Source organism: Rissa tridactyla, chromosome 15 (assembly GCF_028500815.1).
Source record: "Rissa tridactyla isolate bRisTri1 chromosome 15, bRisTri1.patW.cur.20221130, whole genome shotgun sequence".
NCBI lineage: Eukaryota > Metazoa > Chordata > Aves > Charadriiformes > Laridae > Rissa > Rissa tridactyla.
This window is the reverse complement of record NC_071480.1, coordinates 7,982,420-8,003,788: the sequence shown is the minus strand read 5'-3', so window position 1 is coordinate 8,003,788 and position 21,369 is coordinate 7,982,420. Positions and strand designations below refer to the sequence as shown.

The 21,369-nt window shown below is 54.7% G+C and overlaps 2 protein-coding genes across 8 annotated transcripts in view; one reads left to right on the top strand and one right to left on the bottom strand.

Moving 5' to 3' along the window:
- The window catches only part of TMEM94 (transmembrane protein 94), a 51,613-nt gene extending 39,465 nt beyond the window's left edge, over positions 1-12,148 (top strand). For 3 of the 4 annotated variants that reach the window (XM_054221587.1, XM_054221586.1, XM_054221588.1), the window contains 14 exons: positions 25-206; positions 408-546; positions 1,168-1,283; positions 2,166-2,265; positions 3,748-3,856; positions 4,408-4,597; positions 5,157-5,234; positions 5,406-5,491; positions 5,901-5,982; positions 6,299-6,453; positions 6,777-6,871; positions 8,064-8,157; positions 8,410-8,580; positions 9,428-12,148. In XM_054221587.1, the coding sequence (XP_054077562.1) occupies positions 25-206; positions 408-546; positions 1,168-1,283; positions 2,166-2,265; positions 3,748-3,856; positions 4,408-4,597; positions 5,157-5,234; positions 5,406-5,491; positions 5,901-5,982; positions 6,299-6,453; positions 6,777-6,871; positions 8,064-8,157; positions 8,410-8,580; positions 9,428-9,500 (1,670 nt within the window). In that variant the 3' untranslated portion in view covers positions 9,501-12,148. Of the gene's footprint in view, positions 1-24; positions 207-407; positions 547-1,167; positions 1,284-2,165; positions 2,266-3,747; positions 3,857-4,407; positions 4,598-5,156; positions 5,235-5,405; positions 5,492-5,900; positions 5,983-6,298; positions 6,454-6,776; positions 6,872-8,063; positions 8,158-8,409; positions 8,581-9,427 lie in introns of those variants that run through there. The other variant, XR_008469399.1, reaches the window with a different exon arrangement.
- Positions 12,149-12,874: 726 nt separating this feature from the next.
- The window catches only part of CASKIN2 (CASK interacting protein 2), a 34,910-nt gene continuing 26,415 nt past the window's right edge, over positions 12,875-21,369 (bottom strand). For 2 of the 4 annotated variants that reach the window (XM_054221583.1, XM_054221582.1), the window contains exons 11-21: positions 21,177-21,294; positions 20,770-20,931; positions 20,225-20,346; positions 19,697-19,778; positions 19,496-19,590; positions 19,183-19,293; positions 18,967-19,068; positions 18,583-18,721; positions 16,076-18,241; positions 15,646-15,964; positions 12,875-15,390 (exon numbers count right to left, since the gene is read on the bottom strand). In XM_054221583.1, coding sequence (XP_054077558.1) covers positions 15,294-15,390; positions 15,646-15,964; positions 16,076-18,241; positions 18,583-18,721; positions 18,967-19,068; positions 19,183-19,293; positions 19,496-19,590; positions 19,697-19,778; positions 20,225-20,346; positions 20,770-20,931; positions 21,177-21,294 — 3,513 coding nt within the window. In that variant the 3' untranslated portion in view covers positions 12,875-15,293. Of the gene's footprint in view, positions 15,391-15,645; positions 18,242-18,582; positions 18,722-18,966; positions 19,069-19,182; positions 19,294-19,495; positions 19,591-19,696; positions 19,779-20,224; positions 20,347-20,769; positions 20,932-21,176; positions 21,295-21,369 lie in introns of all 4 variants that reach the window. The other 2 variants (XM_054221581.1, XM_054221584.1) reach the window with 2 other exon arrangements.

The window sequence follows — 21,369 nt, the reverse complement described above, 5'->3', positions numbered from 1 at the left end:
TGCGTGTTGTTTGCATGCCTGAAGAAGGGATTGGGGAAGTGATGGAGAAGGAAGACTGTATCCAGGCTCTGAGCGGACAGATCTTCATGGGAATGGTTTCATCTCAGTATCAGGCCCGTCTTGACATTGTCCGCCTCATTGATGGATTGGTCAATGCCTGCATTCGTTTTGTCTACTTCTCCCTGGAAGATGAGCTCAAAAGCAAGGTAAGCTGTCTTTGCTGAGCCCCCTGAACTTGCATGTCCCCTGGTTGTCTGACCGGAGAGTTTAGCTCCAGTGCAATCTAAGGTTAATCTGATTCAGCTAGCTAATGGGTCCAGAAGGTACCTACACTCCAGTAAGGCATTGGTCTGCTGTACTCTGGCCTGGACAATCTACACTAAAATCTTTTGTCTGCTCACCTACAGGTGTTTGCTGAGAAGATGGGTCTTGAGACCGGATGGAATTGCCACATATCTTTAACGCCTAATGGTGATGTGCCTGGCTCAGAGATCCCTCCCTCTAGCCCCAGCCATGCTGGCTCTCTGCATGATGACCTACATCAGGGTGAGAGAACTGCACCTAAGCCACTTTGAATGCCATGTGTTTCCTGGATGGTTCTTTTAAACCCATTCTTAGGTTCCTGTGTCCTCAGCAGACACCTGATCCTTCAGAGTTTGAGCACAAAACTGGATGGGCCTGAGGTGTGTGCGTGTGAGCAAGAGCGCCTTACATTTATAGCCTTTCTACCCAGTCAGTACTGCAATTGTTGGAAACAAACATCCTTCCGTGCGCCGGCTGCCATGGTTTTACAACTGCTCATTAGTGCTTTTGGTTCTTGCTGGGACCCTGCTTAAGCCACTGAGGGTCTCTTGCCTGTGCATTACTCTTTTTTCCTTCTTCAGGTGGGATTTCTTTACTCTCTTCTTCCCCTTGAAGAAGAGAGCGAGCAGAACAGATAAACTATCTTGTCTCAAAAGAGCAGGGAACTAGGCTCACGTATTTACCTCTGAGCAGATTAGTCATCTAAAAATACTGCATTTTAGATGACTGAGTGGGATCTAAGTGTTGCTAACCTAGAAAATCAGGCCTCACATTTCCTGGCTTCTGCAGCGCCACATGAATATGCCATGTGGGTGGCAGAGGCAGGTTTGTGCTTATTGTTTATGCTGCTTCTCTCTGCTCCAGTTTCTCGAGATGATGTAGAGGGGCTTCTGCTGATGGAAGAGGAAGGGCATTCGGATCTCATCAGCTTTCAGCCAACAGACAGCGATATCCCCAGCTTCCTGGAGGACTGTAACAGGGTGAGGCTCCTTTTCCCTACACACCTTGTGCTGTTGTCATGGTCAGCTGTGTCACCTCATTACTCCCAGAGGTGGAATTCCTCTTTGAAGCAGGTTGACTGACTGGTTTGCATTGGGACTCCCGATTTCCCCCATCCTCTTCCCACACGGTACTTAGAGCCTGGGAAGTTTGGGATTCTCTCAGTTCACTAGTGCTGAATGGGTCTTTTCTTTGGAATTTAGGAATGGGGGTGACCACAAATGGGGTAGCCTTCAGAGCCGCATTTCAGTACATCTGGGTCCTGTTCCCATGTGCTGGGCAGGGCATGGGAACATCCCCACATTCCATGAAGACAGAACAAACGTTGTCTCTCCTCCAGCTGTGAGCCATGGCTGGTGCTGCCCAGTAGTCAGAATGCAGGACAAGCTTTTCCTGCTTCATAAAGAGCTCAGATATGCTCAGCGGGGGTTACAGGAATATCAGAGATAGATGCAGATTTAAAAAAAAAAAAACTACTAGGCCTTATTTTAGAAAGAAAGTACCCTTCCCACCTTGCGTGTTGATGTGGCTGCAATTGAAATAGATCAGTTGCTGGGAGACAGCACAAAGTCTCTGACTAGATTCTCCACACAGGTAAAAAGTCCTTAGAAATCATTGAGCACAGGTTTATCACACTGATCTTACAGACCCTGAGGGTAAGCACAGACAGGTTGGTGTGTCAACGTAGAACTTAAGCAGAAGACTTTTTACAGTGGCTTCGGAAAGCCAGCTTCTCTCTGCAGGGACATCAGTTTGTATCTGATCTTAAAGTTGCATAATTCTGGGAATCATAATTCTCAGTTCAGCAGTTCCCTCTGAAATGCCTCTCCCTCCCTGCTTAGTCTCTTTTTTCTCTTTTTCAGGCCAAACTCCCACGGGGGATCCACCAGGTGAGACCTCACCTGCAGAACATAGACAATGTGCCTTTGCTGGTGCCCCTCTTCACAGACTGCACCCCGGAGAGTAAGTGGCGCAGAGCCTGGGTCTGTCCTACTGCTGCCCGTCAATACCTTTCCCATCCATTTGCTCTGGCTCATCTGGGTGTGGACAGGAGTGAAGGGAAGAGGATACAGTACAGAAATCTAGAAGTGCACTTCGATATTAATGACCCCCTGTTGCTCTCTGTGGGAAGCCAGGTGTTAACTTTATTTTAATGCAGCTGTTCCCTAGCTACAGAATTGGGCTAAGAACCACTCCTTTCAATTTGCATTTGTAAGAGACACAAAAGCAAACATCCAAAATGCTACTGCCTTTTATTAAATAAGCATTATCAGTGTGCTAGGAGACTTTGATCTCTGCTCGCAGCCCTCACTGCCTTATATAACTCAGAAATCACTTCCCAGAAGTATGTTCCTCTGGCAGTTGCTGTTAACACCTTCTGCTGCTTTGCAGAGTTTTTGATTGCAGAGACTAGAAAGGACAAAATTTCTTTATCTCTCTGAGGGATAATATTTTATCTAAGAAAGGGGCTGAGTGCTTAGCTGGCTAATACCCGTCCAGTCCACAGTGAAAGTGCTAAGCATCATTATGGTTTGGCATTTAGGTACCTCTGGGCATGGTTTACAGAGTGCCAGTGAGACCCAGTTACAGCCCAGTCTACCTACGCGGTCAGCGCCCAGTAGATTTCCCTGCTTTTGGGCAGAAGTGGCAGTTCCCCACTACATCTAACCCCTCGCTGTGATGCAGATCTGGGTGCACCAGTCATTTAGATAAGTTGTTTACACAGGAATCTGTGGAGGGTGGGTTTGTTTGGTTGTTTTTTTTTCCTGGAGCATTCTAGAAAATTCATATACACACAGAGCACTATGCACAGAGCTACAGCAGAAAAATCAGATCAAACAGCAGCTTTGATTCAGAGGCCCTGGGAGGGTGTTAATAAAAAGATTGATGAAGGCTAGAGGTAGTGGTGGGAGGGCAGGAACAAGGACTGGCTCTGACTATGGCTAAGTGTGGCACTGCTTTTGGAGTGGTTTGTTATATTCCCTTTGTTCCTTTAGACTTGGAACAGTACTGATGTGCTGCTGAGCAAAATTTAAAATTATGTATTTATTCTCAGTTTGAATTATTTAGGCTTACTTAATTTCTGCTGTTTTCTAACAAGACCATGTGATGCTGAAGCCATCTGTATCATATACCCAGGCTATACCTACAGCTCTGGTCTGAAAGAGTTGTGCTAGAGATGCAAATCTCTGGGTCGCAGTTCTGTGAATCACAGCTCAGTTCCTGCAGGAGGCAGGTGTACGGGGCACTTGGACTGCAATTAATTAGCTATCTAATTGGTGTACTTTGACTTTGGGTCTCACTATACATGACCAATTAATATCAGGTGGGGTAATTTTAAAAGATCTGACTTCTTGTTTTCCAGACTGTAAAGGGTGTGAAACACTGCATCTTTGTGTGCATAATGAGATAACACAACGTGTTTCTCCTTCTGTCCTTTGGCAGCCATGTGTGAGATGATCAAAATCATGCAGGAGTACGGGGAGGTGACTTGCTGTCTGGGAAGCTCTGCCAACCTGCGGAACAGCTGCCTCTTCCTGCAAAGCGATATCAGGTGGGGCAGGATCCAGACTCCTCCAGCTGCCTTTGCCTTGAGCTTAGCAAGTGCCCAGCCATGGGTCACACCAGACCTGTGGATTGTGCAGGCGGATGCTCACAATTGCTCTGCCCATTATTAGCTGCATTTGTCTCCGTAAGGGTGATCTAGGTGGTATTGGATGGGATGACTACCTAGATCCCTTGACACACAGAGATACTTCCATCTTTGAAAGGAAGATGTTACTCTTGCATGCTTAACTGTTGTGCACCAACTGGCATTACAGATGCTTCTCATTGGGTGAAAGAGTGGAGATGCCCTTCCAGATCAGCCAGTTTGTTGACCTTGAGCCACAAACCCAAATATGTTCATTATTTCTCTGGGAATAACTGAAAGTCTAGGGAGATTGATGCTAAATTCATGTCGCAGCTCAGGATTTATCTATCAGCGAGGCAGATAGAGGTCTCATGGCACAACAAAGCATGACTTTAGAAGCTGGACTGCAGTGAAACGTAGTTTCTCCTCTGGGATGAAGACTTTTCACTAATGCTCTTGTGTTGTCCTTGCAGTATAGCACTGGACCCTCTCTACCCATCTCGCTGCTCCTGGGAGACTTTTGGCTATGCCACCAGCACCACCATGACTCATGCCTCTGATGAGCTCACCCCACTGCAGCTCTCAGGGCAACTCAACAGCCTGCCCTGCTCCATGTCCTTCCGCCAAGAAGAGAGTACCAGCATCATCAGGCTTATAGAGCAGGTACAAGCCAGGCATATCCCCTCTCCAGTACTCACCCCTCTGTCTGCAGCTCACAAAGAGCAAAGCCAGGAGCTCACGTGAGCACTCTTGTTGAGTTGCCTGCAGTAAGCTGCTAGCATTAGCTTTTCTCGTGTCTCCTGTCATTTTTTCAGGAAGCACAACAGAGATACTCTTCCTGCCTGTCCCTACCGGTCCAAGGTGTAGGGGATGGTTTGGGAATGGTGCCTCGTGGCAACAGAGCATGAATATTGTTCAATTGGATAAAGTATAAACTTGCAGAGATTCCTAGCCAGATGACAGTGCGGTGCTAGGGAGAAGTATTACCCCAGAGCAGCCAGGAGGTTTAAACAGACTTACCCTGAGCTGAATTCTGCCTTTCCTTCACAACCTCTACATCTAGGCAGGAGACCTTCCCCTTTTGCTTACAATGTGTCCTCATCCTCTCCCCTCCCACTTCCCCTGCAAGCCACATGTTCTGCCCCTGCCTGCCAATAATTGCTCTTGGCTGATAACTGCTTCCATCACAGCAAGGGCTCTGAGGGCTTGTGCTTCCTTCCAGGCCAGGCATGCAACATATGGGATCCGCAAGTGTTTCCTCTTCCTGCTGCAATGCCAGCTGACCTTGGTTGTCATTCAGGTGAGTCCTGGTCTGGCTAGGGACAGCATCCAGCACGGGGGACAGAAGTGCTAGCACAGATGTGGGTGGCTGCAGTGGGGAAGCCTTGCAAGAGAGCAAGACTTTCCTAACACTAGAACAAGACTGTCCTAGCACTGCTTATGCTCTGCACTCTCTGTTGTTCCTGTCCAGTTCCTCTCCTGCCTGGTGCAGCTGCCCCCCATCCTCAGTACCACAGACATCGTGTGGCTCTCCTGTTTCTGCTACCCACTGCTCAGGTGAGTCTACCAGGCAGGGTGGAATCTCCTGCCTTCCACACACAGGATGCACAGACCAATCCCCCAGCCTCACTGTGTCCATGTTAAAAGAAAGCTGACATCACCCACAGCATGCTAAGGCAGCTGCAATTATTATTGCAAGCACCTGCTTTGACAAGGTGCTTGGAAACACAGGTAGGAGCATGGGTGAGTTTTTCCCCCATCAGACATTTGAAGGTCACCTCTCTTCCTGTCTGCACCTGCCACAAATTACACCTTTTACAGCACATGCTAAGGCAGTGGCCAGATAAGTGCCAACGCTCCGAGCAGTCCGAGGAGGTTGTTTGTGTGCGAGTGTTAGACACATACAAAAGAGCAATAGTTCTGGTGCCTGAACTTGTTACTGAGAGACTCACTTACCTTTCTGCAGCATCTCGCTCCTGGGCAAGCCTCCCCACAGCTCCATCATGACCATGGCAACAGGAAAAAACTTGACTTCCATTCCTAAGAAGGTAGGTGGCCCATCAGATTAAAATTGTTCACACATTTTTCTCTTTTACTTTGTCCAAGTGTTGATGCATAGCTGAGGCCCTGGGTCTTCCCAGCTCCCTTGGTGAATTGATCCATGGCATGAGCTGTGCTATCCAAAAGCCTGGCATGAACAGGAAGGGAGTCCCTTCGTGCCAGCATACCCACAGGGCAGATCCACAGTGCAACATCTGTACTACAGCTTGTCTTTTGCAGCCACCAATTCCCTGATGGTTCATGTCGGGGAGGTTGGGCCAGTGACATGCCCATGTCATCCTCCTGCCTCTCCCTTATTCACAGACTCAGCACTACTTCCTGTTCTGCTTCCTGCTGAAATTCAGCCTGACCATCTGCTCCTGCCTCATCTGCTTCGGGTTCACACTGCATGAGTCCTGCAAAGAGGTGAACGCTACCAGCCTCAATCTCACAGCCTGCTCCTCCATCATGCTGCACAGGTGAGGAACTGAGCCTGGCACGCCCCCCCTCACCCCACAGGGCCTATTGCTCTTGCACCTCCCAGATAGAACCAGTTCTCCTCTAACAAGCTTCAGAGTCTTGCATGGTCCAGCTATAAGGGCTATACAGAGAGCTGGGTGCCCTCCCTATAGCCTTGACAATTGCATCTTTGCTCACTGTTGCCTCCTGATACTAAGACAGCCTGACTCCAAGCTCACACTTAGTTCTTTCAGCTATCAGAGGAAGACTTGGCCTTGGTGGGAACAGGTCAGACAGTAAGTCTCCACTATTGACTACTTTCCTGTGTCCTCTCATTTACTAGCAATGCTGATGGTGCTCCTGACTGGTTTGGGACCTTTTCCAATGCTCTTCTTGTAGCCCAGAAACTCACAGCTGGCCTGATTGTTTTACACACAGGTAAGTCCCTGTTCCCAGACTCCTATTCCCCACTCTGGGGGAAAACTTGCATCCTTTTTTTCTTTCTTTGCCCCTTATGACAGAGCACAAACTCCCTGGTAGAAGCAGACACTGCAGTGGCCTCTCAGCACAGGCATAAAGTCCCTTTTCTTACAAAAGATTGCCCTAACAGATTAAAGACGTTGCCTTCAGAGCCGATTCTGGTTCCTACCAGCCTGCTGAAGTGCTCATTCCTTCCCAGTCTTGCCAGAAGAGCAGCATCCCTCTTTACCTTCTTTCAAATCAGCTAGCAGCATCCTGCAGCTCTCCAAAAATATTCCCTGCTTCAAAAGTCTCCTTATATGTCTTCTGCCTGTTTGTGAAGCACCCCATTTCCTTCCACCAAACAGCACCGGTGCAGTTGTGACTACCTTGGAGCTGGAAGCCTTTTTAAGCCCTCTGGAGGGGCAGGGAGCCAGCCCCTGGCTGACCCTCATCACCTGCACATGATTGCCTGGTAGAGTAGGTCCAGCTGCTCTCTGACAACCTTAAAGGGTCTCTGCTCCCTTTCCACCGTGTGGTGCTGTGCCTCGGTGCCAGGCAGAGTGTGGCACCAAGTTGAGATGTGCAGGGCGTCCAGGCAATAGAAGCACTTCCTGATTTGAAAGGCAGCCCTGCTTTGGAGAGAGGTAGCGTGCGTTACTGTTTTGTGTCCTTCAGACCACTGAGGCTAGGCAGGGATGCTCTGCCCGGCAGGTGGGAAATGCTGTTCTGAAGAGCCCAGGCAAAAGGTGTGCAAATGTTCTGCCCTGTGCAGACAGCTCTGGGACTCTCGCTAAATATCCTTCTCTGGGCTGGAGCTTTCCACTGGTGCAGGCCTGCAGTGACCCAGAGACAAGGGCACTCCCCCGCAAGCTCCCTAGTTCCGGTCCTTTGCCTGATCTGCTTTAGCATGCCAGGGCTGCGAACCAGCCTTGGCACCCCCAGAGTGAGTAACCCTGTGCAGTGCTGCTACCGCGCTCTCCCCCTGCCCTGCATATTTGCAGACTTGGAATTGCTGTGGGGAGTCCGGTCTGAAAGGACTTTGAAGGAAAAGTTGGTCTCAGGGACATAAACCCCAAGCCCCTTTGGACTAATAGCTGTTGGTGTATATTGTAAAGTGTTGTGTCTGTGTGTGATGCTAAATGACCTCCTCTACTGTCTGTCCCCATAGTGTTCATATCCATCACCCATGTCCATCGCACCAAGCCGTTGTGGAAGAAGAGCCCCCTCTCCAACCGGTGGTGGACGCTCACTGTGGCTGTTGTGTGAGTATCCCCAGGCCCTGATGAGGCACTTCAAAGTGCTGGAGGAAGGAGGGCTCTAGACCTGCTCCAGCACCAGTTTGCTGGTGCTGAGGAAAAGGGTAGTACGGGGCAATTTTTCTCCACCGCTGAATTGGTGAAGGGTCTCTCTTTTGTGAACTGAGGAGTGTTAGATCTGGGCCTGAGCCTTGATCTGCAGATCCTGGGAAGCTTGTGAGCTCTGCTGAGATTTTCTGTGTCTGTTTGTGATCTTAGATTGCTGGGGCAAGTGGCACAGACTGTGCTGGACCTGAAACTCTGGGAAAACCTCAGTTCTTCATTGACCTTTAACCACGTTTCCATCTCTCCGGTCTCATGGCTCCTGGGTTTTCTTTCCTTGGTCCTTGTGGTTATCATCAATGAGATTGTCAAGCTGCATGAAATCAGGTATGGGGGTGGAAGAGAAGATGGGGAGAAAGGGCTGAAGCTTCACTCCAGCCTGGCCTTGAGCTGCAGAAAAATGATGCACAGGGAACAGGGTGGGGAATAAAGAGGAAAAGATGATTCCATTGTGTAAATCACCTGGCTGTTATGTGCAAGCTCGTGTTCCACCTCTCGGGGAGGAAGCGCAGGGGAGGAAAGAGGGTCAGGGGAGGGCAGTGGCAGTGATTGGGAGCAGGAAGGGAGACCAAAATTTCCTTATCTCAAACCAATGAGAGGGAGACAGCCAAGGTCTATGAAATACCAGTATGGAATTGGAGAGGGCTGTTCTCTCCGTCTCGTCCCATGAGGACAGAGAGGCATTGAATCGCAGCAGAGGAAATACGTCTTCACACAGTGCCTGGACTGTGGGACTCATTTTCACGGGAAGTGGCTGAAGCCAAGAATTAGTAGCAGGCAAAGTGACTGGCTGTTCTTAGCACAGGGAGCAGCCGGGGCTGGGAGTTAACGCTAACGAGCATTGATTCAGGAAAGGGGCTGGTGAGGAAAAGCAGCGGGGATTGCAGGGAACCCTGATGGGGACAGAGTCGCTGTCTCTGTTCCTGAGCAGGATTTCTGGACCTTTCTCTGCTGTGTCTGGAAACCCTGGAGATGGGAGTTGGCTGGATGGGGTAGGACTGAGACCATGAGGGTTACTCTCTGAGTTCAATTCCCCTTCCAGGGTACCACAGGGCCCAGCCCAGGGGCTTCCCTGCTTCTTGGGGCTGTGCAGCTCGGGAATTGCAGTGGGGCCGCCTTGCTTGACTTTCGCCCCGTCACATGCTGACTCTCTTCTTTCTTCTTCTTTCTCCAGGGTCCGGGTCCGTTACCAGAAGAGGCAGAAATTGCAGTTTGAAACAAAGCTGGGGATGAATTCGCCGTTTTAAACCCTCCCAGCTTGAGTTCCCTGGAGCCAGGGCCACACAGCCCCATCCTGCACTGGGAGGGTGGCTGCACCAAAGGCTCGGGGAGTTTTCCCTCACACATGCAAACCAGACAGCCTCCTTGCAAAACTCCATCAGCACCTTCCAGGGGTCCCCAGGCAGGGCGCTGCTATCAGGATCCCCCAGCAGGTATGCAGCCCCTCCCCGGCCTGCTAGGGGAGTCTCAAGGGAGTCTGCAAGCTCTGGTGGCTGTTCAGGCTGCTTTTCCTTTATTTATTTATTGCTAGAGGATTTTGTTAGGATCACAGTGATGCTGAAATGAAGTGACTCCTTCCCTCTGTGTGAGCAGATGGGTTTCCTGGACCTGGCAGGAGAATCTGGGGCCAGCAGGGGAGACATAGGGCTGCTGAAGCAAGAGATCGCTATTGAAACCCATTTTGTTTTTCCAGCTCTGCGTGCTCTCCTGGATGATGTGTGTATGCATGCCTCTGTGTGCCCTCACCCACCCCCCTGTGTCCTGGGGGGAAGGAGCCCCTGCAGCTCCTGGAGTGCTGGGTGCCAGGGAAGGACTGGAGCTCACATTCCCAAGGGACATGGGGAAGGGTCTCTGTCAGGGTGCTGGCAACACCCCTGCAATGGCCAGGCTGTGCCAGGCCTGCCCTCTAGCGTCGTTGCTGTAGCCATACGCCGGCTGTTGAGGGCTTCAAGAGAAGAGGGATGAGACAGGGTTTTAAGAAAAGCTGTCCGCATTTGACCGTAGGGATATGGTGCAGAGGGAGTCGGGGGGCAGCTCTGCCAGCCTGCAGGGAGTCAGCATGGCTTAGCTTCCTCCAGCCCTCTTGAACCAGCTCTTATGTGCTTTAACAACCCCCAGAGAGGTTTATAACTGTTCTCATATTTGTGATTCGAATTGCCGTTCTGCTTCAGTAAAATGCCTGCTTGAGAGGGCCGTAGCTAGAGATAAAACCTGAGACCTGCCTATCCTGCCGTGGAGAGAGGGGGACATCTTTCCAGGCAGGATATCTGCATCTTGCAGTTGTGACTAACACGGAGCTGGTGGTCGGCTCCTTTCCCAGGCCTGGAATTGTGCTGCATCCAGTACTTGCTCTCCAAAGCACAGGGACCTCCCCCCCCATCATGTCTTTCTGTGATAGCATTTGGAAGTCTCTCCCCTCCATGCTGCTGCCCTCACATCTGTTCCCTGTTTTTCTGGAAGTCTCTTCTTCATTTGACCGGGGGGAGCCTTTCCTGCAGGCTGCTGCAAACCATGAATTGCCCCGATGCGGCACACCTGCTCTTAAGCTCTGAACAGACCCTCGCTGTACTGGGAGCACTGGTGCTCTTGTGGGGTGACAGTGGAGGGACACACAGGAGCACACAGGCTTGGCTACCAGAACATGTGCAGCTCATGGAGATGTTGACTCCCTTCCTAGTTCTAAAAATGGGCTAAAGCTGGTAAATCCTGGCACTGTTTTGGCTCCCGATATTAACACTACAATATACAGCTGTTATTTCCCCTTTGGTACCCGAGACTGACTAATTGCTGGTCCTTCCTGGCAGGCAGGGAGCAGGCTGGGAGCCCCCCAAGCTCTGTCCTGCTGCTCCACCTTGTCTTCCTTACATTTCAGCATAACCAGAGAGCACGCACACTTCTGCGCGTCTCTAAGCAATACCCTTCTCCCTGCTGTGGGTCTGGCAGGGGAGCAAAGCAGGGGTGCAGCCAGCCTCTGAGCTGGGGGCACAGACGGAGGATGCTGGAGGGGGGGCAGCTGGGGGTGTCCAAAGGCCTGGACCCTGTTCCTACAGCTGGAGAGCGGATGTTGCTGGCGGGGTTGCATGGGCTCGGGAGCCAGCAGCTCACTGGGGAAACGCAGGGCTGCTCTCCTGCAGTGCAGCAGTACCAGGCCCGTCCTGCTTGCGGAGGGGCTCTGCTCACCATTGCCGGCTACGTTGGACTCTGCCTTCGCTCCCCTTGAGCCTGCAGAGCTGCCTGACTGAGGGAGGACAAGCTACACCTTTCTCGGTCTCGCTTGATTCACTAAGGGCCAGCTCCGGATCTCTTACCCCTAGCACCCGAGAAATCAGCTTTTCTTTGTGCTGCCAGGGTGGGCTCGCAGGTGGGATACAGTCTCCTCTGTGGCCGAGCTGAGCTGGAGGCGGAGGCAGCACCAAGCTGCTCGCTGCTGTTCCCCCCCAGAGCTGAGCTCTCGCCCTGTGCCACTTAACTGTTGTAGGTGATAAAAGGCAGCAGATGTTGGGGCTTCCTGCTGGCCACACCTTCCTCTCAAGGAGGCACCTCCAAGGTTTCCTTCTCTGGGTGATCGCAAATGTTTATTTTCCTGCCCCCTCCTTCCCTTGGCCAGACTTGGAGGGAGCCGAGGCGTACGAATGGAGCCTTTTGGATGGTCTCGCCAATGCCACCCTTCCCTCGGACATTGAGGTATCTGAGGGTCAGGGTGCACGGCTTCAGAAAGAAATTTCCTACATCAAGATGTTTTTAAATGGTGTATATTTTATATTAAATTTTTTGGGATGTATGTAAAAATATTTGATTTGTATTAAAACTTGTAAATTGTATAGAAAAAAAAAAAAGAAACCCAGACCCACACGCATCCAGTGTATGAATGGCAATAAATGATTGTCCTGGATAACACACGCGGTGAGTTGGAGGGAGTTTGCACCCGGCAAAGCGAGGAGGTAAAAATGTGTGTGGCGGCTCATGTCATGGTGTCGGAGGTACCTGGCTCACCTGTTGTAGGAACACAGCCTGGATGCTCCTGGGACCTGATCCTGGCACTTTTTCCCACTTTCTGCTCAGCTTTGGGCAAATCTGTCCAGCTCTGAACGCCTCTTCCTACAGAATAACAGTCCGATTACCTTGGGGTCTCCTGGATCCCAGGCACTGCTTGGGTGGCGGCTGGTGGCACGGTTTGAAGCCCTTTGGATGAAAGGTCAGGGGTGAGCTGGAGCAGGGACTGCAGGCACTGGAGAAAAGCGGCCTGGTGAGACGAGGAGGCTTCTTGTTCTGAGCAAAGCAGGTGGTGTCACTGTGGCCGCGCTCTGGTCACCAAGGAGGATGGAGGAGAGCTGTGCCTGGCAGCCGGGGGTGGCTGTGGCTTCAGATGTGCCCAGAGCTGGGCAGTGGGGCACTGGAAGGTCCCCAGGGCTCTCGCCACGTCTTACTGCCATAGTGGTAAGACTCAAAGTGAACATTAACCTCGCTGGAGGCGACAGCAGGACTCTTACCAGGGGAGATTATGTGAGGAAACCCAGATCCTGAGCACCCGAGGGGCAGGATAAAAATGATCCTCGATGAACTTCAAACAGCAGGAGACGAGCTTGTGCGATTTGACACGGAGGAGACAACTAGGCAAAACTATCAAAAGGGTCAAATACGCCCCACTGTTTAATAGAATTTAGTCTTAATGGATGTTAGTGTAAAACAAAACACATGATTAACACAAACAGAGCAGATGGTTTAAAATCTGTTGTCAGTCTGGTGATTACACGGGCTATTTTTTCCCCTCACTGTCTTGCTGCACGGAGCAGGTGCAGCCGGGGTCAGTTAGTCCCAGTTGCAGTGTACATAACTTACACACCATACAGTAGCTTCAAAATAGAGATCTAGAGCTTAAAAAATAGGCATTCTTCTGCAAAATCAAATGTTTAGTTCCCTTATTGACAATGAGAGCAGCGTGGTGCTGCCCTCAGGTGGCTCAGACAGCGACAGCTCCACCCCAGTGTCCTCATCCCTGACCCCAGAGTACAAGACTTGCAGTTCTGGTTAGTAAATATATATAATAAACCACATTTAAAATATATACATTGGCCTTTAAAAAAAAACATTTACAGTTTATCAACATTGGAAAAAAAATAACTGGGCTTCTCCCAGGTTGACTCGTGAGAGTAAAAATCAGTTTTAAAAGGTTTCTGCAAACCTTTTGATAAAGTGCCACTGGTTGTAGCTATTTAAAAACAATCGGGTCCACGACGTAGCACTTGCCTGTCAGACACGGTCATTTAAATACACTCAATGTGATGTATAAATCAGAGCAACCAACTAGCCAGGAGAGAAGTTGTCTTAACTGCCTCCAACTGACCTCAAGTCCCAGCCAACAACATATTTGATTTTTTTGCAGGGCTTTTTTCTCTTTGCTTTTCAGCCTAGAAGGCGGGCAGGCACCTCCTGCTCGCCCGGCCCGTGGCACAGCTCCTGAGCGGAGACCCCCGGGAATGTCGAGGCGGGCTCTGCTCGCGGGGGCTGCTTCCCTTCCCGTGCATGGGGACCAGAGGCTGCAAACAGTCTGATTCAGCCGCAAACTCCTAAAAGGATTGGGAAGCAACTGCTTTTTCAGCCACCTTCTTCCTTCCCGGTTTGCTTTTGCATTGGGGATTTTTTAAAAAGGGGGGATATGTGGATTTATTTTTTTTCCCTTTGTTTGGAATTTTTGTAGCAAATGGCACTTTAGTACAATCTTAGGTTCCCTTCTGGTGCTCTGATGCTTTCATTTGCTTGGCATGCCGAGCGCAAGCCAAGTTCGGGGCTCTTGGACATATTTAGACATGCACTACTGAACAGATCCTGCTAGAGAAATCTGTCTCCCAGCTATGCAGCCGTTCCCACCGCTTGGATGCAATGAGCTCTCGCTGCTGTTCCCCTGCTGCAGCCACGGGGCTGTGACCGCATCCAGCCTGCGCGCACGGGAGCCGTCGCCGAGCTGAATCCACCCAGTGCACGCGGGGTCACCTCTCCCGCTGGGCTTCAGTGCTGCGAGGAAGCACCTCCCGGAGCCCCAAATGCTGCTACTGTTTAACAATGCTCACAGCCGAGTTTGTGCCAGCGGCTCCCCGCAGGGAGGGGGAGTGGGAAAAGGGGCCATTTTCTCCCCAGAAAAGGGATGGGGGAGGAAAAAAAGCGGGCAGGGGGGAAGCACTAACCACACTGCTACTTCACCCTGGAAGCACTGGGGTGGTGGTTTGCCGAGGCATGGTGTCGGCAGAGGGCAGCCTCCCATCTAGCAGCGCGATCCAGCCGGACTGGCACAAATGCACAGGCCTTCGGCGCTGCCATCACCATCCTCCTCGCTCTGGGGAAGGGGCAGGTAGCCCTCCATGTCTGGCAGGGCTGTGGTGGAGCATCCGCTGCTTCACAGGCTGCGCCAGCCCGTCTCAGGGGGTTTGTGCATCCCATCGGAGGGATTTCGATCCACTTGGATTACACGCTGCCTGATGCTGACGCGTTTGGAAAAGCAACAAATAAAGCAGAAAGGTTCCTTCTCGCTCCTCAAGCTGCCAAAGTGCGACAAGCCCTGTCTTCTTTTAGCTGCTGTCGGGCCTTGCCGGGGCTGGAATCTGCTCAGTAAATAGCCAGCTCGGTGGCGGCTGCCCAGGGAGGTCTCTCTGACACATTGTTGGCAGGGGATAAATAATAAGAGACAGGACTCAGCAATGCAGCGGGGAAAGAGAAAGGTCCCTTGTGGAGGCTCCTCGGCTCTGTGCAAGGGAGCGAGGGCTTCTCCCTGGCCTCCAGGACCGCGTGTGCGGCCCCTCTGGGCTCTCCTCCTGCTGCCAGTCTGGTGGGAAATGCCTGACCCCCTCAGAAATGGGCCCGTGGCCGCGCTGGCACGTGTGATACAGAGCCAGGGGTGAGCGAGGAGGGGCAGCTGCTTTCCCAGCCGCAGTGCGAAGTGATGGAGAGACCTGGAGGCACCATTTGGTGCCAGATCCACTCTCCCCCCATCATGGGGGGCACTGGCGGAGCAGCTGGAGGTGGGGAAGGGAAGGAGGGAGCAAGCCTCAGTCCAGCATCGCGTCCAGCTGGTCGGCCAGGTCGTCAAACATGTTGCTGATGTCTTCCAGGATGTTCTTGGCTGAGTGCACGGCCCCGGGGTGGCTGGGGAGGGAAGGGAGAGAGTCAAAATACGACCCAAAGGCTTCAGGTGCTGACGGGGCAGTGTTGGCCAGGCTGGACCTGACCATCTCCGTGGGAGCCAGAGCTCAGCACGCAGCTGGACCTGAGCATGTGTGACCTGGCATGGCATAAGCACATGCCCGTGCTCAGCCCTTTACCTGCCCTTGCTGGGGGCTTCCCAAATCTGCTTCAAGGGGCCCAACCCCAGCGTTTCCCTCACCCCCAGCGCTGCCTCACCTCTCCGCCTCCTCCACTGTGATCTTCTTCTCGGCTGCCTGCAGGGTGGCGGCCAGGCTGGAGTTGGTCTGCTCCAGCCGCTGCTGGGCCAGGGCGACCCCTGGGGCAGCTGCCAAAGGCTTCGCCGACACCTTGCTGCCCACCTCCAGCGTCAGCGAGCCAGGACCGGCCAGGGACCCGATCACATCTGGCACAGCCTCGGTGGCCGCCCAGGGAGCAACGGTGTGGCGGGAGGGCTGCAGGACCTGCTGGTAGATGGTCTTTGGCCCGGAGAAGACCAGCTTGGTGGATGCCACGGAGGTGTGCTTGGCAGGGATGTCTGCAAAGGAAGGCATGGGGTGGCACACGTTCTCCTCACCTCCTGTACCAACCCAGGAGGGAGCCTCAGGCCCCACCACCACCTCAGGGACATCCCTGCAAGCCCACATACCTGGAGCAGGCGTCCTCACCACAGTGGTGCCGAGCAGCTCTGTGGGGCTGGGGGCTTTGGTGGGGCTCGGTGCCTTCTTGATCCCCTTCTCCAGCGACAAGATGCTTTTCTCTATCTCGGCAATCCTGAACTCCACACTGTCGTCATCAAAGGCATCCCCGGCCAGCCCAGGCCGTGGTGCTGGCCCGGCGGGGCCCGCGATGCTCACTGCTTGGGCCTGGGCGTACTGGGGCGCAGGGCTGGCCCCCGCCTCGGCCTGCCCCGCCATGCTGAACGCCTTCAGCACCGCCTGCAGTGGCTCCCGCTCCCTGAAGCGGGGCCGGCGCTTCACCGTGTCCGACTCGGTGAGGTTGAACTCCAGCACAGGAGGCTCCTTGGTGGTAGCGGGTGCTGCCGGCTCCTTCCCAGCGGAGCAGGGGAGCTCCGCCGGCTGGGAACCAGGCTCTGTGTCCAGCATGGCCGTGTCGGCCTTGGGGTGCCCAGTGGGCTTTGGCCGCTGTTTGATGGTTAAGTTGCCTTCTTCTGCAAAGGGGATGCACTCACTGGAGCTGTTCTGGGAGGATGAGGAGGAGACTCCTGGCTTGGCCTCCTCCTCCGTGTCCGAGCAGGCGTCCTCCCGCCCGCCCTGTGCATCCACCTCCGTCATGGGAGCGCTGGGCTCGCTGAATGTCCGTCTCCGTGGCTTGCTGCTCTCAAAGGGGTCCTTGCCAGTGTCAGACAGCGTGGCGCTGCTGGTGTCACCACCATTATAGGACTCATTGTCCACGTCTGCCCTGGAGAGGCTGTCCTGAGCCACGTGCAGCGGTTTTGGGGCCAGGAGGGGCTTGGGCGGACTCGCCCCTGGCGTCCCCTCCAGCGCAGCCGCCAGGCTCTTCACTGTCCTGCTGTGGCCGGCATTGCTGGGGCTGGCACCTGCGTCGGCCACATCCTGGGGGGCTGCGGGCTGCTGCTCGGGGTTGGGGGGCTGCTCACCACCTGCCTCGGCAGAGAGGGCACTGGAGACGGAGCTGAGGCGCTTGGGAGGCGGTGGTGGAGGGCCCTTGCGCTTGGCCCGGATGGCAAAGGACTGGCTGCGGGTCACCTTGGCATCCGTCTGCAGACAGGCCCGTGGCATCTGGCTGCGGCCTGGCCGCCGCGTCAGGGTGGCGTAGGAGCCCAGGGTGCTGGTGGGCGCCCCCTCCTCCTCCTCGTGCTCCCCGTCTGACAGCGCGTAGCGGTTCAAGCTGTGCGAACGCTTCTTGTACTTGAAGCCTTCGCCCCCGTTGTGCTGCTCCCCAGCTTGCCAGGCACTCGGGGCCACCCCAGGCGTGGGTGGCATGGCGGGCGGCTCTGTGGGGCCACACTGGCTGTGCAGGTAGGAGAATGCTTTTTGGGCCGACGACTGCAAGCTGCTCTTCTGCCCGGAGGAGATGGAGGGGTACGGGTGGGCCAGAGTCTTGGGCTGCTCCACTCCCAGGAGGGAAGGGACCGTCGGGGATTTCAAGGAGACGTGTGGGTACATGAAGACGTACGGAGCTGTCGCTTTGCTGGGGGTCTGGGGAGGCGTACATGGGGTGACTGCTGGTGTCCCGGCACCTTTCTGAGCCACCGGCCGGGCGTACTGATCCGTGCCTTCAGGCAGGTTCCTCTCCTTGAGAGGGCTGCCCCCGCTGCCGTTGGCATAGCCATTCAGGCCCTCGGGGGAGATGAGTTTCCCGTAGGGCTCGGGGCTGGGCCGTCCTGGCAGGCTGGCTGGGCTCTCCTTGCCGCGGGGCGGCCCGCAGGACTGCCCACTGCTGCTGCTGCTCTCCCCACTGCCCAGGCTCTCCTGCGAGGGGCTGGAGAGGTGCCGGGACAACACATTGTCCTGTGAGTGCCCTGAGCCCCGGGACCGCACCCCAATGCTCTCCTGGCTCCGTGACATCCCCTGGCTGCTCTTGATGCCAAGCGTCTCATGGCAGCTGTTAGACATGGCTGTCTGGAGCTCATAGCTGAGCTCACTGTCCTGGAAAGTTGTCATTTTGGGGGTGTGCGGTGACTGGCACTCCCCGTTCTCCAGCGACTCGATGGTGACAATGTCCAGGGCACCAGGGACTTTGCGTCTTGCCAGAGTTGCTTCTGCTTGGTTGAGGCTTTTGCGGAGGTCTCTGAGCTTCTTGACGGCCAACATGATCTTCTTCTGGTGGCCTACAGGAAGATTACAACAGGAAAGAGGTGTTAGGTCGGCTCCGGCCCCCAAGGCCTTTGTTTCCTGGCCAAGAAGAGTCATGGTCACGTCACCAACCAGGGCAAAGGCCTTCGGGCTATCCAAACTCTGCCTATGGGAGGAGACAAACTACAGCCATTGTCCACCTGGCTCAGCCTGGCTCCGGCCTGCCATGGGGAGCCCTTAGGGACAGCCATGAACTCTCCTTTCCGGGTGCTCAGGACATGCCTGCACCTCCCAGCCTGAGGGAGAATGGGGTGTGGGGACCTGGGTGGGAAACTTGGCTGCCCTGGGCCACCCCAGCACAGTGGCAGGGACTCACCCAGCTTGTTGATGCCAATCTCTTGTAGATCCTCCCACGTCAGGTCCGTCACGATGGTGATGGAGTCGTAGCCATTGTTGACTAGCTTTTTGTGGTACTGAGGCAATCCAATGGCGCTGAGCCAGTCCATCAAGTCAGCCTGCGAAGAGCACGGAGACGCTGCTGTGAGCATTGAGGCATGGGCAGCACCTTCACCCATCCCCTCCCTGCCCCTGGCCAGGAGACTGCATTTTTGGGGTCTCTCTGACTGCATTAACACAGACCATTGCAGCACATATTTACTTACAGACCCTGCTCCTGTCCCGTCCCGGGGTAACAGAGATCTGAGAAAAGACGTGAGGAAAAGAGGGTGCCGGACCCAAAGGCCCAGCGCCAGGGACTCACCGGTATGTAGTTGGGCAGCCACTCAGCGATGCTGAGCTGCCCGATCTCAGTGGAGATCTTCTTCCTGTGGCCCGGCTTGGTCACACCAATGGCTGTCAGATCCTAATGCGAGCAGAGTGGGGTTCTGGTTAGCAGTGGCGCAGGGAGCTGGGGGCAGTGGGTTACCCGCTGCCAACAGCTCTGGGGGTGGCCACGGTGGGGAAGGACCTGCCTTACCTCTGGGGTCATGCGGCTGATGGTGGGGACATCGTAGCCGGCGCTGAGGAAGTTGGCAGTGTACGACTCCAGCTGGAACTCACTCAGCCAGTTGTAAATGGCTTCTGCATCCTGAGGAGAGGACAGTAGCTGCAGGGGCTGGAAGGACCTGGCTGTTCCAGGCAAGATAACAGGATCTCCTTGGCAAGACCCACCTGTCCCCAGTGTCCTCAAAACCCAGTCCCCTGTGTCCCCAGTGCACTGAGAGCTGGGCTGAGAGCCCCAGATGTGGCCCTCTCACCCAGCACACCAGGTCCCCAGTTGGTCCAGTTACCTTGCCCTCGAGGAGCTGCTCAGGCCGCAAGAACTGGTGGGAGAAGACCCCGTCTCCAGGGGGGCAGCTGCCTGGGGTCTGGTGGCTCTGTGTCCCTGGCAGAGAGGAGAGAGGACAACCGTCACGGGGGTTCTTCAGCAGCGAGCAATGCCCAGGGGGACAGCTGTCCCCAAAGCCCCATGGAGTTGGGACATCCCTCACCTGCTGGGGAGGTCAACTGCCCATTGCGTGGCTCTGATCCCAAAAGGTGTTGCTGGAGGTCATCGCCGGCGGAGGGCAGCGGCTGGGGGAGAGGAGGAGAGAGTGGAGGAGGGACCCACCTCTGGAGACAAGCCCTGGTCACACCCCCAAGAGCAGAGTGGGGGTCCCCATGCTGGGCTGCTGAGCACAGCTTCACCCAGTGAAGGGCTGACCCCTAGCAAGAGATCTGGGCAGGATTTAGCTCAGGGCCCTTTTTCCTCTTCTCAGATGACACAGGACACGGTGGAGATGCTGTGTGGTACCAACCACAGCCTCCAGCTCCACTCAAAATGGCCAGCTGTGCTACGCAGGACAACTGGGGACCCCCCAAGAGCATCTCCCTGCTGAGTTCTGGCAGCAAATAGGTGTTTGGTGGAGGATGCTCAGCTCATACAGCCCCTCCTTTGCTAGGGAACGTGCTGGGGCTCCATCTCCAGCCCAAGCCAGGCCTGGGGCAGCAGCACGGAGGGAGCTGGGGCTGGCACCTACCCTGGCGTTCTCGATGAGGATGCTGGTGCTCTGCCCGTTGGTGCCCTCGGTGCTCTGGCCGCTGCCAGCACTGCGGATGCTGCCGATGCTGCCCTCACTGCCCACGCTGTTTCTGTCACCTGCTGCTTGGGGCAGGCAGGGAGGCCGTCAGCAGCGCCCCGGGATCAGGGCTGACACAGGGCACAGAGGTCCCCGGCAGGGACCCATGTGCCAACACAGGATGCCAGTAAAAACCAGCCTCCCACAAGATCCCTCTGGCTACCGATGATACATTGGTCCCTCCCGCCTCCTGGCATGCACAGCACAGACAGGGTGACCTGGGCTGGCAAGGAATGCATGAAGGGCACATGAGGATGTGGCCTGGCCAAGGACATAGGAAGGAAGGGGCTGCTCTACAGGCTCCCCTAAACTCCCTTTCCCTCTTGTCTGGCTGTTTCCCTGCCGGGAGGTGCAAAGAGAGTCTCCCCCTGTGTCCCCTTGCATGGGCAGGGCTGGGGACAGGGGAAGGTCCCCAGCCCCTCTCCCTCCCCAGCTGCACCCCTGACCTGAGCTGTCAGGGCCCGGGGCCGTCCGGGTTAGGGTGACGCTCGGGGCTGCCTGGTGAGGACACTCATCGGGGAGGTGCTGCAACCCGCCGGGGGGGACCGGGAGGGCCCCGGGGGGACCCTGGCGCTGGTGCGTGGGCGCCACGCGGGGGACAACCATGCCTGCATTCAAACACAAAACACGCGTGGTCAGAGCTCATGCGGGAGGCAGGACAGGGAGGATATCTGAGCTTCACCCCCCAAATTACCAACCCACTGATGGCACAACCCCCTGTGCCCACCCCAAGTCCTTCTCTTCCCACCTAGCTAGCCAGGCTCGCAGGGACCTGTGCTACAGGAGATGCCGGGAAGGCTGGGATGGTTTCACAAAGGGGATTGTCCCTGGCATGTCCAGGATGGCCACTGACCTGTTCGCTTACTGATGACTTCAGCGATGGAGGGGGGGAAGTATCCAACCCGATCGGTGCCTTTCTGAGCATCGTGGATGTGCCCCTTCCATCGCCCGTCTGGATGCTGCTCCAGGACCTGCCATGGGGATGAAAGGGATGGGGTTGGTACCTGGGGCTATGGTGGGGTAGGGGGATGGGGAGTGGGGAACAG